General features: G+C 39.5%; 1 protein-coding gene across 1 annotated transcript in view; it reads right to left on the bottom strand.

Moving 5' to 3' along the window:
- Positions 1 to 6763, bottom strand: part of CCDC73 (coiled-coil domain containing 73) — a 145435-nt gene extending 138672 nt beyond the window's left edge. Inside the window, exons 1-2 of the mRNA XM_004446870.5 lie at positions 6737 to 6763; positions 4426 to 4578 (exon numbers count right to left, since the gene is read on the bottom strand). Of these exons, the coding sequence (XP_004446927.2) occupies positions 4426 to 4578; positions 6737 to 6763 (180 nt within the window). The remainder of the gene's footprint in view (positions 1 to 4425; positions 4579 to 6736) is intronic.
- Positions 6764 to 14808: the final 8045 nt, after the last annotated feature.

The raw sequence follows: 14808 nt of genomic DNA, 5'->3' as shown, positions 1-14808 counted from the left end.
GTCCTTGCTTGAAAATCTTCTGAGCATATAACTAGTTGTGGGATTGCTGGGTCATATGTCAATTCTATTGTTAGCTTCATGAGGAATCACCAAGCTATCCTCCATAGTGGCTGCACCATTCTACATTCCCACCAGCAGTGAATGAGTATTTCAATTTTTCCACATCCTCTCCAAAACTTGTAATTTTCTGTTTTTTTATTTTATTTTATTTTTTAAAGATTTATTTATTTTTATTTCTCTCTTCTTCCCCCCACCCCCACCCCAGTTGTCTGTCCTCTGTGTCCATTTGCTGTGTGTTCTTCTTTGTCTGCTTCTGTTGTTGTCAGTGGCACGGGAATCTGTGTTTCTTTTTGTTGCATCATCTTGTTGTGTCAGCTCTCCGTGTATGTGACGTCATTCCTGGGCAGGCTGAACTTTCTTTCGCGCTGGGCGGCTCTCCTTATGGGGTGCACTCCTTGCGCATAGGGCTCCCCTATGAGGGGACACCCCTGCATGGCATGGCATTCCTTGCGTGCATCAGCACTGCATGTGGGCTAGGTCCACATAGGTCAAGGAGGTCTGGGTTTGAACCATGGACCTCTCATGTGGTAGATGGATGCCCTAACCTCTGGGCCAAGTCCGCTTCCCATTTTTTGTGTTTTTTAATAGTGTCCAGTCTAATAGGTACAAAATGACATCTCATTGTAGTTTTAATTTGCATTTCCCTAATAACTAGTGATGGTGGGCATATTTTCATGTGCTTTTTTACCATTTGTATTTCCTTTTTGGAAAAGTGTCTGTTCAAGTCTCTTGCTCGTTTTTTAAATGGATTGTTTATATTTTTGTTATTGAGCTGTAGAATTTCTTTATATATGTTGGATATTAGACCCTTACTGGTTAAATGGTTTCCCAATATTTCCTCCCATTGAGTAGACTGCCTTTTCATTTACTTGAAACATAAAAGTTTTTAATTTTGAGGAAGTCCCATTAGTCTATCTTTTGTTGCTCATGCTTTGGGTGTAAAGTTTATGAAATCATTTCCTACCACAAGGCCAGGTAGATGCTTCCTTACATTATCTTCTAGGAGATTTATGGTTTTGACTCTTATATTTAGGTCCTTGATCCATCTTGAGTTAATATTTGTACAAGGTGTGAGATAGGGGTCCTCTTTGTTTTGGATATGGATATCCAGTTTTCCCAGCATCATTTGTTGAATAGATTTTTGAGTCCCAGCTGGGTGGGCTTACCAGCCTTGTCAAAAATTATTTGACCATTTATGTGAGGGTCTATTTCGGAACTCTCAATTCATTTCCATTGGTCAATATGTCTATCTTCAGGCCAGTACCATGCTGCTTTTACCACTATAGCTAAGTATTACGCTTTAAAGTCAGGTAGTGTGAGTTCTCCAACTTTGCTCTTCCTCCTCAAGATGTTTTTGGCTATTCAGTGGCACTTATCCTTCCAGATAAATTTGGTAACTGGTTTTTCCATTTCTGCAAAAAAGCTGTTGGAATTTGGGAGGGGGGAGGAATTGCATTGAATCTGTAAATCAATTTTGGTGGAAATGACATCTTAATGATATTTAGTCTTCCAATCCATGAACATGGACTCCTCTTCCATTTATTTAGGTCTTCTTTGGTTTCTTTTAGCAATGTTTGGTAGTTTTCTACATACAAGTCCTTTATGTCCTTGGTTAAGTTTATTCCTAAGTATTTGATTATTTTAGTTGCTATTGTAAATGGAATTTTTTTCCTTCATTTTCTCCTCATATTGCTCCTTACTACTGTCCAGAAAGGCTATGGTTTTTTGAGTGTTGCCACTTTACTGAACTTGTTTATCATCTCTAGTAGTTTCGTTGCAGATTTTTCAGGACTTTCTACATATACAAGCATGTCATCTGCAAATAGTTAAAGTTTTACTTCTTCTTTCTTGCCTAAGTGCTCAAGCAAGAACTTCTAATACAATGTTGAATAAACATGGTGACAGTAGGCATCCTTGTCTTGTTCCAAACCTTAGACAGAAAGCCTTCAGCCTTTCACCATTGAGTATGATGTTAGCTGTGGGTTTTTTATATATGCCCTTTGTCATATTAAGGAAGTTTCCTTCTATTCGTATCTTTTTTTTTTTTAGATTTTTATTTATTTATTTATTTAATTCCCCCTCTCCCCGGTTGTCTGTTCTCTGTGTCTATTTGCTGCGTCTTGTTTCTTTGTCCGCTTCTGTTGTCGTCAGCGGCACAGGAAGTGTGGGTGGCGCCATTCCTGGGCAGGATGCACTTTCTCTCGCGCTGGGCGGCTTTCCTTACGGGCGCACTCCTTGCGCATGGGGTTCCCCTACGCAGGGGACACCCCTGCGTGGCGAGGCACTCCTTGCGCGCATCAGCACTGCGCATCAGCACTGCGCATGGGCCAGTTCCACACAGGTCAAGGAGGCCCAGGGTTTGAACCGCGAGCCTCCCATGTGGTAGAGGGACGCCCTAACCACTGGGCTAAGTCTGTTTCCCTGTTTCTAGAAATTAACCCATTTTATCTATGTTGTCCATTTTGTTGGCATACAACTTTTCACAGTATCCCCTCATGATATCTTTTTTTCTTTCTTTGGTGATGTCCCCTTGCTAATTTCTAATTTTATTTATTCACATCTTTTTTTTTTCTGTTAGTCTAAGGATTTATCAATTTTATTAATCTTCTCAAAAAACCAGCTTTTGGCTTTGTTAGTTTTCTCTATTTTTTTTTTTTTATTCTCAGCTGAATTTCATTCTACTCTAGTTGTTCTTTCTTTCCTTCTGTTTGCTTTGCAATTAGTTTGTTGATCTTTTTCTCATTCTTCCACATATGTGGTTAGGTCTTTGATTTCAGCTCTTTCTTCTTTTTTAATGTAAGTATTTAGGGCAATAAATTTCCCTCTCAGCACTGCTTTTGCTGCATCCCAACAATTTTTATATGCTCTTTTCTCATTTCTATTCACTTCAAGATATTTACTGATTTCTCCTGAAATTTCCTCCTTGACCTATTGATTGTTTGAGTATGTTGTTTAAATTTTAAATTTTTTTTACTTTTCCAGTTCTCTGCCCTTTATTGATTTCCAGCTTCGTTCCAGTAGGATTTCTTTTTTTAAACAGACTTTTGTTATACTGATAATAGCTTTATACAGCATGAAGATTGTGGTAATTTAATTTTCTTTTTACAACAACAAATTTCAGTATTTTTAAATCCTAAAACGAGGTTTATATTAAAATAAAAACACCTCATATCTCTTCCTCATTCACTTACAGCTTTTCATATTGATTTTCTTTTTGCCTCTTTTTTCTATCTTCACAGTTATATATTAGTCCTACTCATCCCATCCTTCAATCATTATTGTAAAACTCTTACAGAAAAGTCTTATAACTTCTCATGCTAGAATCTTACTAGCACCAATCCATCCTATACAGAACTGACAACATACTCATCAAATTTAGACTCAGGGAAGCGGACTTGGGCCAATGGATAGGGCGTCTGTCTACCACATGGGAGGTCCGCAATTCAAACCCCGGACCTCCTTGACCCGTGTGGAGCTGGCCTACGTGCAGTGCTGATGCGCACAAGGAATGCCATGCCACACAGGGGTGTCCCCCACGTCCCGTAAGGAGAGCTGCACAGCGTGAAAGAAAGTGCAGCCTAACCAGGAATGTCGCCACATACACAGAGAGCTGACACAGCAAGATGACGCAAGATTCCGGTGCCGCTGACAACAACAAAAGCGGACAAAGAAGAACATGCAGCAAATGGACACAGAGACCAGACAACTGAGGTGGGGGTGGGGGAGAGAAATAAATAAAATAAATCTTTTTAAAAAAATTTAGACTCAAAGAGTCTCAGAAATTAAACATGTAAAGGGATTTTGTACAATATAGATCACCAGCTAAAACCAAACATCTTTGACAATTTTATACTAGATAGCTCCTTTTAAAATTCTCTCTTTAAAAATAAGGATATTTGATTCTCTGACCTCAGAATATCTACTACATATATTTATTTTGGTGATTACAAATGTACTGCCTTGTTTCATTATTTAATGACTTCACAACACCTATCTTATAACATTAACAAAAATTGTATCTTCCTAAGAGTAGTTTTTTTAATCACAGTGTCTAATTATAGTGCTATCTATGCATTCTCAATTCCCAGGTACTCAGTAAATGCTTACCAAGTATTTAACAATCAGAAAATCTGTTTTATTTTTTGTTTTTGTTTCCAAATTCTTCTTCTTTTCCATTCTCTGATCATAGACTTAAACTGCTTTTTTCTATTTTACTTCATCATTTGGACCATATTTCTTCTCTAAGAAAGGGATTATTTTGTTAGGTTTTTTTTTCCCTTGAAAAACTCATTGAAATGCAAAATCAAAAAAGTGGACAAAATCAAATTCTCTAATTAAAACAAACATTTAAAAAAAGATGCTTACCCTTCGCATACGCAATTCTTCTAATGCTTCTAATAAACTTGTTTTGAAATCTAATAGTTGAATAGAAAACAATGTCTCTGAAGAACCTTGAGGAGCAAAAGTAGATGATGATGACTCAGTCTTGATGTTGTCCTCCATATTAATATTTATTTCCTGTAATATAAAGAAGTTTTAAATGAAAAAACCATATATAAGCTTTTCAAGGAAACGCACAGTTACTGGCGATGGTAGAGTAAGACATGTTAGGGCTCTGTGTCCCCAGAGAAGCTCTAAACAACTAGCAAGAACTGTCAAAAACATCATTCTAAAAGCTCCAGAAAACACTTAAAGGATTACAGTAACAGATTGAGCACCAAATCAAGAAAAAGGCCACTAAAAAGCAGTAGTGGGAAACAGATGTAGCTCAAGTGATAAGAGCTTCCACCTACCATATAGGAGGACCCGGGTTCGACTCCTGGGGCCTCCTGGAGAAAAAGAAGAAGAGAAAGCGTGCCTGCGTGGTGAGCGAGTACCTGCACGAGTGCCCTCGTGGTGAGCCAGTGCCCGCGCAAGTGATTCATACAGCAGGATGATGATGCATCAAAAGAGAGACAAGGGGAGAGTCAAGGTGAAGCACAGCAGGAACCAGGAATTGAGGTAGCACAATTGACAGGGACACTCTCTCTATATCAGGGGTCTCCAGGATCAAATCCCAGTGAATCCTAGAGGAGAGAAAATGAGAAAAAAAAGACAACACAGACAGCAAAAACAGCAGGGTGGGAGGAGGGGAAGGGGGGAAAATAAATAAATAAATCTTTTAAAAAAGAGCTGTAGGATATTATGGCACCCTGGCTGGCCTCTTCCGTGATCCCTCACTGGCTCCACATGAAGCTAACCCACACTCCCAGTGTGTATCCATGCTCCTGGTTCCACACAGAGCAGAGTAATCCTCCTGCACATACTAGGAGCACATATTTCTGGACCAATCTTTATGACAGTGACCTAAGGAATTTGCTATCCAAGAACATATGTTGTATGTAGGTGGCTCACTGAGCTCTCCTATAGGATTCTGTGGGAAAGCAGTCAAATTTTGTTGCCAGGGAAAGGGATTCATGGCTGAAGGACATACAATTCCCAGGACCATGAGGAAACTATTTCCTAGGGAAGAGAGGATATTCATGTACATGTGAATGGAGGAATTCCTGGGACAACATGACATACCCAAGACAAAAGGCATAAGCAGAAAGGATCAGTGAGGCCCCTATGCTTTGGCCAGAGCTATTCCACAAACTCATTGTATGGATAAGTCCTGAATGAAAGTACTTGTGCAGATCAATGTTCAAAGACTGAGAAAGATGGTTTTTGTTTTCTTCTTTTTCTTATTTTTTCTTTCTTTTTTTTTTTTTTTTGATTAATACCTGGCATTCAAAGAAAGTTCTGTCATAATATTAGCTAGGCAAAACCTTAAGGAACAAATGTCCCAAAGTCTAAATTCCAGTGATAACATCCTAAAATATCAAAATATCCAGTTTTCAACAGAAGATTGCAAAGCATACAAAGAAACAGGAAGTGATGACCTAGGCAGAGGAGAGTATTAAAGCATTAGAAATCATCAATGAGGAGAACAAGAACTGGGATATATCAAAGATTTTTTTTTTAATGGTCCTAAATATGCTCAAAGAAATAATGGAAAATATAGGCAAAGAATTAAAGAGCACTATGAAAATGATATATGAACACAAAGAGAATATCAATAGAGAGATGAAAATTATGAAAAGGAACCAATCAGAACTAAAGACACAGTAACAGATAATTCCCTAGAGTGGTTCAACAGCAGGTTGGAGCTGGTAGAAGAAAGAATCACTGAACTTGAAGAAAAGACAATTGAAATCATCCAATCTGATGAGCAGAAAGAAGAAAGAATGAAGAAAAGTGAACAGAGTCTGAGGAACCTGTGGGTCACAAGTAAGCATACTAATATATACATTATAGGAGTTTCAGGAGGAGAAGAAAGAACAGGGCAGAGAATATTCAAAGAAATAATGGATGAAAAGATCCTAAATTTAATGATAAAAGATCTGAATATACATATTCAAGATGGTCAATTAACTCCAAACAGGACAAACCCAAATAGACCCACATTGTGACATGTTAAAATCAGACTGTCAAATGCCAAAGATAAAGAGAGAATTCTGAAAGCTGCAAGAGAAGCAATGTATCACATTCAAGGGAATGGAGCTTCAATTAGATTAAATGCCACTTTCTCATCAACCATGGAGGCAATACGACATTGGAAAGACATCTAAAATGCTGAAAACAAAAATTTGCCTACCGAGAATCCTGGGCCCACCAAATCCATATTTCGAAAATGAGGGAGGAATTGACATTCCCAGATAAGCAAAAAAGGGGAATTTCATCACCACTAGACTGGCCCTACAAGAAATGCTATAGGGAGTTCTGCAGGTTAAAAAGAAAAACCACTAGAAAACTGAATGAGCCACTTTAAGAAATAAAGATCCCCAGTAAAGATAATGGCATGCATAAATACAAATACCAATACTATTATATTTTTTATTTGTAACTCCACTTTCTACTTCCCATAGGATCTAAAAGGCAAATGCATAAAATGTAATGAAAAATCAATGGTTTTGGACTCATGAAGTAAGAGCATGTTTGTGACACGAACTACATAAAGGTGGGGACAAAGGGATATAGTTTATGTAGACTATTGAAATTCTTAAACTAGTATCAAAGCAAATGAGATTTTTTTTAGACTTAGGATGTTAAATTTGAGCCCCATGGTAATCACAAAGATAACAAGAGAACATGCACGCTCATAGAGACAGAAAGTAGAGTACAGGTTACCAGGAATTAAGTGGCTGTGACAATGGGATTGTATTAGTCTGTCAAAGGGCTGCTGATGCAAAGTACCAGAAATCTGTTGACTTTTACAAAGGGTATTTGTTTTGGGTAAAAGCTTAAAGTTACAAGGCCATGAAAAGTCCAACTCGAGGTTGCTTTTCACTAAAGTTGGTTGCCACATGTTGAAGCAAGATGATCATCAAGCTCTGGCTGGTCTTTGCCTCTCCCTCTAAGCTTCTACTTCCTCTTGAGGCTCTGTGTGCCCAGCTTCTTCAGGATTTCAGCTGCAAGCTGGTATATAGGACTAATATATATCCTATATCTGTTTCAGCTGTTCTTCCCAATCTCAGCTGTAAGCTATAAAGCAAAAAGACTCATCTCTGCCTGGAGCTTCAGCTGTTTGAGCCTCCTTCTTCTGTCACATGGCCAGATAAAAAATGACTGAGCTCTCTTTTCCCATATGTCTGTCTGTGTAGTATCTGTTTATATCAGACCCACCATGGAGGTGGGGACTCAACCTCAGTCATACTTTACTGACATGGTTGAATCAAAAAAGTCCTCAAGGGAAGCGGACTTGGCCCAATGGATAGGGCATCTGCCTACCACATGGGAGGTCCGTGGTCCAAACCCCAGGCCTCCTTGACCCATGTGGAGCTGGCCCATGTGCAGTGCTGAAGCGCACAAGGAGTACCATGCCATGCAGGGGTGTCCCCACATAGGGGAGCCCCACGCGCAAGGAGTGCGCCCCATAAGGAGAGCCGCCCAGAGCTAAAGAAAGTGTAGCTTGCCCAAGAATGGCGCTGCACACATGGAGAGCTGACACAAGATGAGACAACAAAAGAAACACAGATTCCTGGTGTCGCTGATAAGGATAGAAGTGGTCACAGAAGAGCACACAGCGAATGGACACAGAGAGCAGATAACTGGAGGGGAGGGGATAAATAAAATAAATTTTAAAAAGCCCTCAAAGCAATCTTAACAGGTAATCTAATCAAAGGCCCCTCAAATAACTTAATATAATAAAAGAGTATCACACTCAGAAGAATAGATTAGTTTACAAACATAATCTTTCTCTTTTCGGGAATCTTTAATAATCTCAAACTGCCATAGAGGTGTTAATATAAAATGAATGTAAAGTTTCTGTTTAGGGTAAAGAGAAAATTATAGTAATGGATGGTGGTACCGGTACTACAACATGTGAACCTGATTAATCCCACTGAATGGTATGCTTCGGAGGGATTGGGATGGAGATTTATATTGGAGGGAGGAGAAACTAAAGACATAATGACAATTAAAAGCAATACATGTAGTATATAGGATCTAAGAATGGAGTAGAAAAAGCTCAAAAGGACATTATTAGGACATAAGAAAAAACTGATACATAAAATGTAAGCTTCATCAATGTTAAATTTCTTGAACCTGATCAACTGTACTTCAGGTGATTACAGAAGTTAAAATCATTGTTTCTAGGAAAGGAACATGGAAATATCATGTGTGTGACCTGCTCTCAAATATTCAGAAAATGGTACAAAGATAAACAAGGGATAGACAGATGATAGATTAAAAAACCTGAATAATATGACAGAGGCATCAAAATGTTAAAAATTGGTGTATCTGGGTAACTGAGGGAGTGGGGGTATGTTAGAATTCTCTGTGTGAATTTTGTGTTATTTTTGCAACTGTCCTGTAAGTCTGAACTTATTTCAAAATAAAAAGTTTTTTAAAACAGAAGAATACAAGTGCTGGAGAGGATGTGAAGGAAGGGGAACACTCATCCACTGCTGGTGGGAATGCAGAAGGATCCAACCATTCTGGAGGACAGTATGGCGGTTTCTCAAAAAACTAGCTATAGATTTGCCATATGACCCAGCAATACCACTGCTGGGAATATACCCAGCAGAACTGAAAACAAGAACACAAACCAATATATGTACACCAATGTTCATAGCAGCATTGTTCACTATTGCCAAAAGTTGGAATCAACCCAAATGCCCATCAACAGACGAGTGGATCAATAAAATGTGGTATATACACACAATGGAATACTACTCGGCTGTAAGAACAAACACACTACAAACACATGTGATAACATGGATGAATCTTGAGAACCTTATGTTGAGTGAAGCAACCCAGACATTGAAGGACAAATACTACATGACCTCAATGATATGAAATAAACAAGCTGCCCTAGATAGCAAGAGACTGAACGATAGGCTTGCAGGAAATCGGAGGGTGGAGGAAGGATATGAGCCGATGTCTGCAGGGGTGGAATTTAAGACGAGATGGTGGTAAGTATGAACACAAAGAAGAGATAAAAGGGGGGTAAGGGGTTGCCTTTGCTTGGGGCTTTGCGGGTTTGAGGGTGGCTGGGGAGGGACGGATGGGTAACGTTGCCCAAAAGTGGGGGGAGGGAGGGGTAGCATACGAACCAGGAGAGGATCAGGTGTTGGTGGAGAGTAAAATGCCGAGAAAATCATATCAAAATATAATAAAGAGGGTTACCTGTTTAGAATGCTCGGAGGGGAGGGTCTGATGCAGGACGGGCTCCTGGGGAATGTCTAAATGCTCATTCTGCCAGAGTGGGTGACACCATGGGGTAGAAACCCAAGTAGTGAGAGTGGGGGTGGACCCACATCCTGGGGAGGACTAATGCCATCCAATAGAGGGAACTGTATCCCTCGAGAGAAAGGGTGGCTCCCAGGGCATTGGGGCAGTTGAGCAAGTTAGGCCCTGAACACTATTCCATCTATCTCTGGAAGTGGCTCCTCAGGAAACGGAGGTTGGCTATCACTGAGGGCACCAAGGTGGAAGGGAAAATGGACGTTAAATGTGTGGAACCAAAGTAAATGGGGGGTAAGAGAGGAGTTTCTTGAGAGTACACAAAGATGGATATAAAACATGTAATATTACACCATAACATATAGGAGATGACAGACTGATAATGTAAACCATAATGTAAAACATAGGATAACTAAAAATGTAAAGAACTGTGTATCCTAAAGTATGCACCATAATGTAAGCACAGATGTCACCTTGTTAGAAAGCTAATGTCTCAGACTCTGTACATCACTTTAAGTAAATATGATATGAATAGGGCGTAAGAGTATCACTGTGGAAGGGAAAAGGTTTTCTGGTGGATGTGTGGGAGTGCTGTATATTATATATATACATTGCTGTGGTCTAGGACTCCTGTGAAGAAAAGCTGAATAATTAGGGGGGGGGGGGGGAAGAAAAAAATAGGATGTGGAATTTTTTCAAGTCAACATTCTTTATCTAAGTTCTTTATCTAACTTTATCCAAGTTCTTTATCTATCCTTTAAACTCATCGCTATATGCCATTCCCTAGTAAGGGACCATGACATTATATTGGGCTTCAAATTTCGGGGAGTTCTGGATCACAGAGTGTTTCAACAATGGCAATGGAGGGATACTGGTATGGGATACCAATGACAGGTGATATATGACTGACAGGGAGCTGTACAGAACATATGTCCAGGGTGCATGGTAATGTTTGGATATACTCATAGTGGCAACAATTAAAAACCACAGTAGGGGGGGTACTGGGTTCCTGGCCAGTGGTGCTCTGTCGTGGTCCCTAGGGGAGCAGCGGCAGTCTCCCAGGTACAGTGGTGGGGACCGGGAGGGAGTGAGGGTTCAACAGTGAGCCCCAGATGCTAATGACTATGCTTGTGAGCTGATAAACCCAAAATAAGAACAAGGCCTAGAGCAACTTTGTGCCTGGGAATTTCCTTCTGTCAGCCTTCATGTTACTCAAATGTGGCCAGTCTCGAAGCCAAACTCAGCATGTAAATGCAATGCCTTCCCCCCAGCGCAGGACATGACACCCGGGGATGAGCCTCCCTGGCAACGAGGGACCACTATCAACTACCAACTGATGATGCAACTGGAAAATGACCTTATACGGAGGGTTCAATGCGGATCAGCAGAATATCCATGTCTACATAAAATACCATGACTTTAAGATGCTGTTTGACCTAAAGTAAGGGGGAAATGGAAAGGAGAAATGAGTTTATATGGCTACGAGTTTCTAAAAAAGAGTCTGGAGGCTGGCAGAGGGTTTGCCCTCATGCACAACTGAGCAGAGTCAGAGAGACAGATAAAGTAGATACAACCCCCAGATATTGGTTCCTTTGAGGGCTAAAGAGACCCATGGGAGTTATGGTCATGGCCGATGGGGTTAACTACCAGGGCAGATGGCCCCTCTTTGGAAATGGTGTTTATGTGTGATGAATCTGGACTCAGATGGAATCTCCCTTCATAAGACTTTCATGCTAATGTGCTGGAGGTGCAGTTAATGTTGGGGTTTAAGATATATTTAGGGGATTTGAATCTCTGGACTGACAATGTGATAGCCAGATCCTGAGCCTCAACAGACTCCAGCACCTACAATCTGATTTATTGGACTTACCACACTCAGCTAAGATGGAGTTGAAGAAGGACAACCACCACACCATGGAGCCTAGAGTGATTACAACTGAAAATGGGAGGATTGCATCCAGCATCCAGGTGGAATCTGACCCTCCTCTTGACATAGAGGTGCAATGGACACAACCAATCCAATGTCCACATAGAAGAGGTGGCATTGGATTGGGAAAAGTGGACATAATGGACAAAGGGTATGGGGAAAGGCAGGAAGAGATGAGAGGTGGAGGCGTCTTTGGGACATGGAGCTGCCCTGGATGGTGCTTCAGAGGTAATCACCGGACATTGTAAATCCTCACAGGGCCCACTTGATGGAATGGAGGAGAGTATGGGCCATGATGTGAACCAATGTATATGAGGTGCAGAGGTGCCCAAGGATGTACTTACCAAATCCAATGGATGTGTCATGATGATGGGAACGAGTGTTGTTGGGGGGGGGGAGAGGGGGGGTGGGGGGGTGGGGTTGAATGGGACCTCACATATATATTGTTTAATGTAATATTATTACAAAGTCAATAAAAAATAAAAAAATAAAAAAAATTTAAAAAAAAATTAAAAAAATAAAAAAGTTTTTTAAAATCACTGTTCCCATTAAAATATAACAAACGGCACCCTATAATTCTCTGGATTCAGCATTAAGTAACAAAACCGTCATGACTCCTATTCTGACCTTGATACACAAAACAAATAGCAAAAAGATCCTATTTTGTTTCTCTGTGGCTGAGGATTTTTCTGGTGTTTTGGTACCCTCAGGGACTAAATATTATGCCCCCTAAACACCAGTTTCCTGAAGGCTGAATGCCTAATGTTGCTGAAAGGTCTTGGGACCTTCACCAATCGCTTCCACACAAAGGTTTAGATGAACATTGTGCTTACTAAAAACTTTCCCTTGACATAAAACAACTTTGCAATCATGGTGTGAAAAATAATTAATAAACAATGTAATCTTTAAACCCAACAAATATTGAAGAGGTGGTCCAGGGAACTTCCTTTTATTACAAACCAAGGAGGGTGACATTATTAACACAGCAATGTAAGACATCCCCTGGAAAAGTCTCCGTTCAGAATCAACTAATGAAAGGATAAAGTCCACTTGCTTGGAATTCTATAGATTCTGGAGGACTCCACGATTGCTGAATTGAAGAAAAAGGGGGGGGGGCGGGAAACACCAAAATCAGGTAGGAGATCTGCATCCTGGACCCACCAGTCTAGACCCCTCCTCCTAACTCAGTCTTATGCCTTTCAGAGTCACAGAGGCAGCACAGCCTGGGTCCCTCCTGCCATGAATGCAGAACACAAAGCCACTCACAGCAGAAAGTTAGAACCCCATGCACATCCAGGCAGAGGGACACAAGACCACTGAGACCCAGGATGGAACACAAGTGGCTAAGGAGTACCACATACAAAAGTGCCCCTAGGGGGAAAAAAAGCCTGTGGCAGATCTGTTAACAAGAGGTGCACACAATCAATCCAGTCTCTTGTTTACTGGACCACCTAAATGCAAAATGGACATTTCTCCAAAGAGGATATACAAATGGCTAAAAGCACATGAAAAGATACTCAATACATTAGCTATTAGAGAATTACCACAATGCATTACCATTTCACCCTTACTAGAATGACTTTTTTTAAAAAAAGACAATTAAAAGTGTTGGAGAGGATATGGAGAAAGGAGAACACTCATTCATTGTTGGTGGGAATGTAAAATGGTGCAGCCATTCTGGAGGACAGTTTGGCAGTTCCTCCAAAAGCTAAGCATAGAATTACCACATGACCCAACAATCCCACTACTATGTGTATACCCAGAATAACTGAAAGTAGGGACTTGAACAGATATTTGCATACCAATGTTCATAGTGGCATTATTCACAATTGCCAAAAAATGGAAGCAACCCAAGTACCCAGCAACCAATGAATGGATAAACAAAATGTGATATATACATAAAATGGAATATTTTTCAGCCATGAAAAGGAAAAAGTTCTGATTCATGCAACAATATGGATGAATCTTGAAGACATTATACTGAGTGAAATAAGCCAGAAACAAAAGGACAAAATATTTTATGATCTCACTGTTATGAAATAATTAGAATAAGCAAATTCACAGAGTCAGAATCTAGAATACAGTTTACCAGGGGCTGTGCTGGATATAGGGTAAGAAGAGTTAATGCTTAAATTGCACAGAATTTTTATTTGGGTTGATTGTAAAGTTTTAGTAATAGATGGTGGGATGATAACACAACATTGTAAATGTAATTAATAGCACTGAATTATATATGTGAATGTGACTAAAAGGGGAACTCTTAATTCATATGTACTTTATTAGAATAAAAATTAAAAGAAAAAATAGAATATGAAGTAGTACAGATGCATATACAAAAAGTAATACACTAGAGAAAAAGTAGAAAGTATTTTTTAAAAATCTTGGTACTTACACTAATGCAAGGTGTTAATAATAGGGTGGTATATGGAAGCTCTGTATTTTACTCATGATTTTTTCTATAAACTTTCAACTTCTCTAATGATCAAAAAAATGTACATAGATATATTCCCAACTGAGAAAATGTATGAGTCATGTTGTAAGAAACTTTCAACTTTTCATTTTGAAATAATTTAGATTCATAGGAAGTTACAAAGAAAGCCAAAATTCCATAGAACAGTATTATATCTTCAGTGTACCTAAAGCAAACTGTAAACCTAGACTTCTATACCCAGAAAAGTAACATTCAAGAATAAAGAAGGACTGACAGTATCAAGAATAAGAACCTCTGAAAATCCTTTCCTCCATAAAATCATAACACTGGTGAAAATTGTCAAAAACCAACATTTTATGAATTCTGGAAATTAACCAAAGACTTGCAAAAATTTGGGATGCACTTATAGAGGAAAATGGATCCTGGTAAAATATGCAAGCTTTGCTGCATTTTAACTTGCCTTATTTCTATCCCTCTTTCCCCAAGTACTTTTTTGCCTTTTTTTTTATTAAAGATTTATTTTTTATTTCTCTCCCCTTCTACCCCCCTCCCCCATTGTCCATTCACTGTGTGTTCTTCTGTGACCGCTTCTATCCTTATCAGCGGCACCAGGAATCTGTGTTTC

The sequence above is a fragment of the Dasypus novemcinctus genome, chromosome 10 (genome assembly GCF_030445035.2).
Source record: "Dasypus novemcinctus isolate mDasNov1 chromosome 10, mDasNov1.1.hap2, whole genome shotgun sequence".
NCBI classification, from domain to species: domain Eukaryota; kingdom Metazoa; phylum Chordata; class Mammalia; order Cingulata; family Dasypodidae; genus Dasypus; species Dasypus novemcinctus.
Note: the sequence above shows the minus strand (reverse complement) of the source record. Positions and strands in the feature narration are given on the sequence as shown.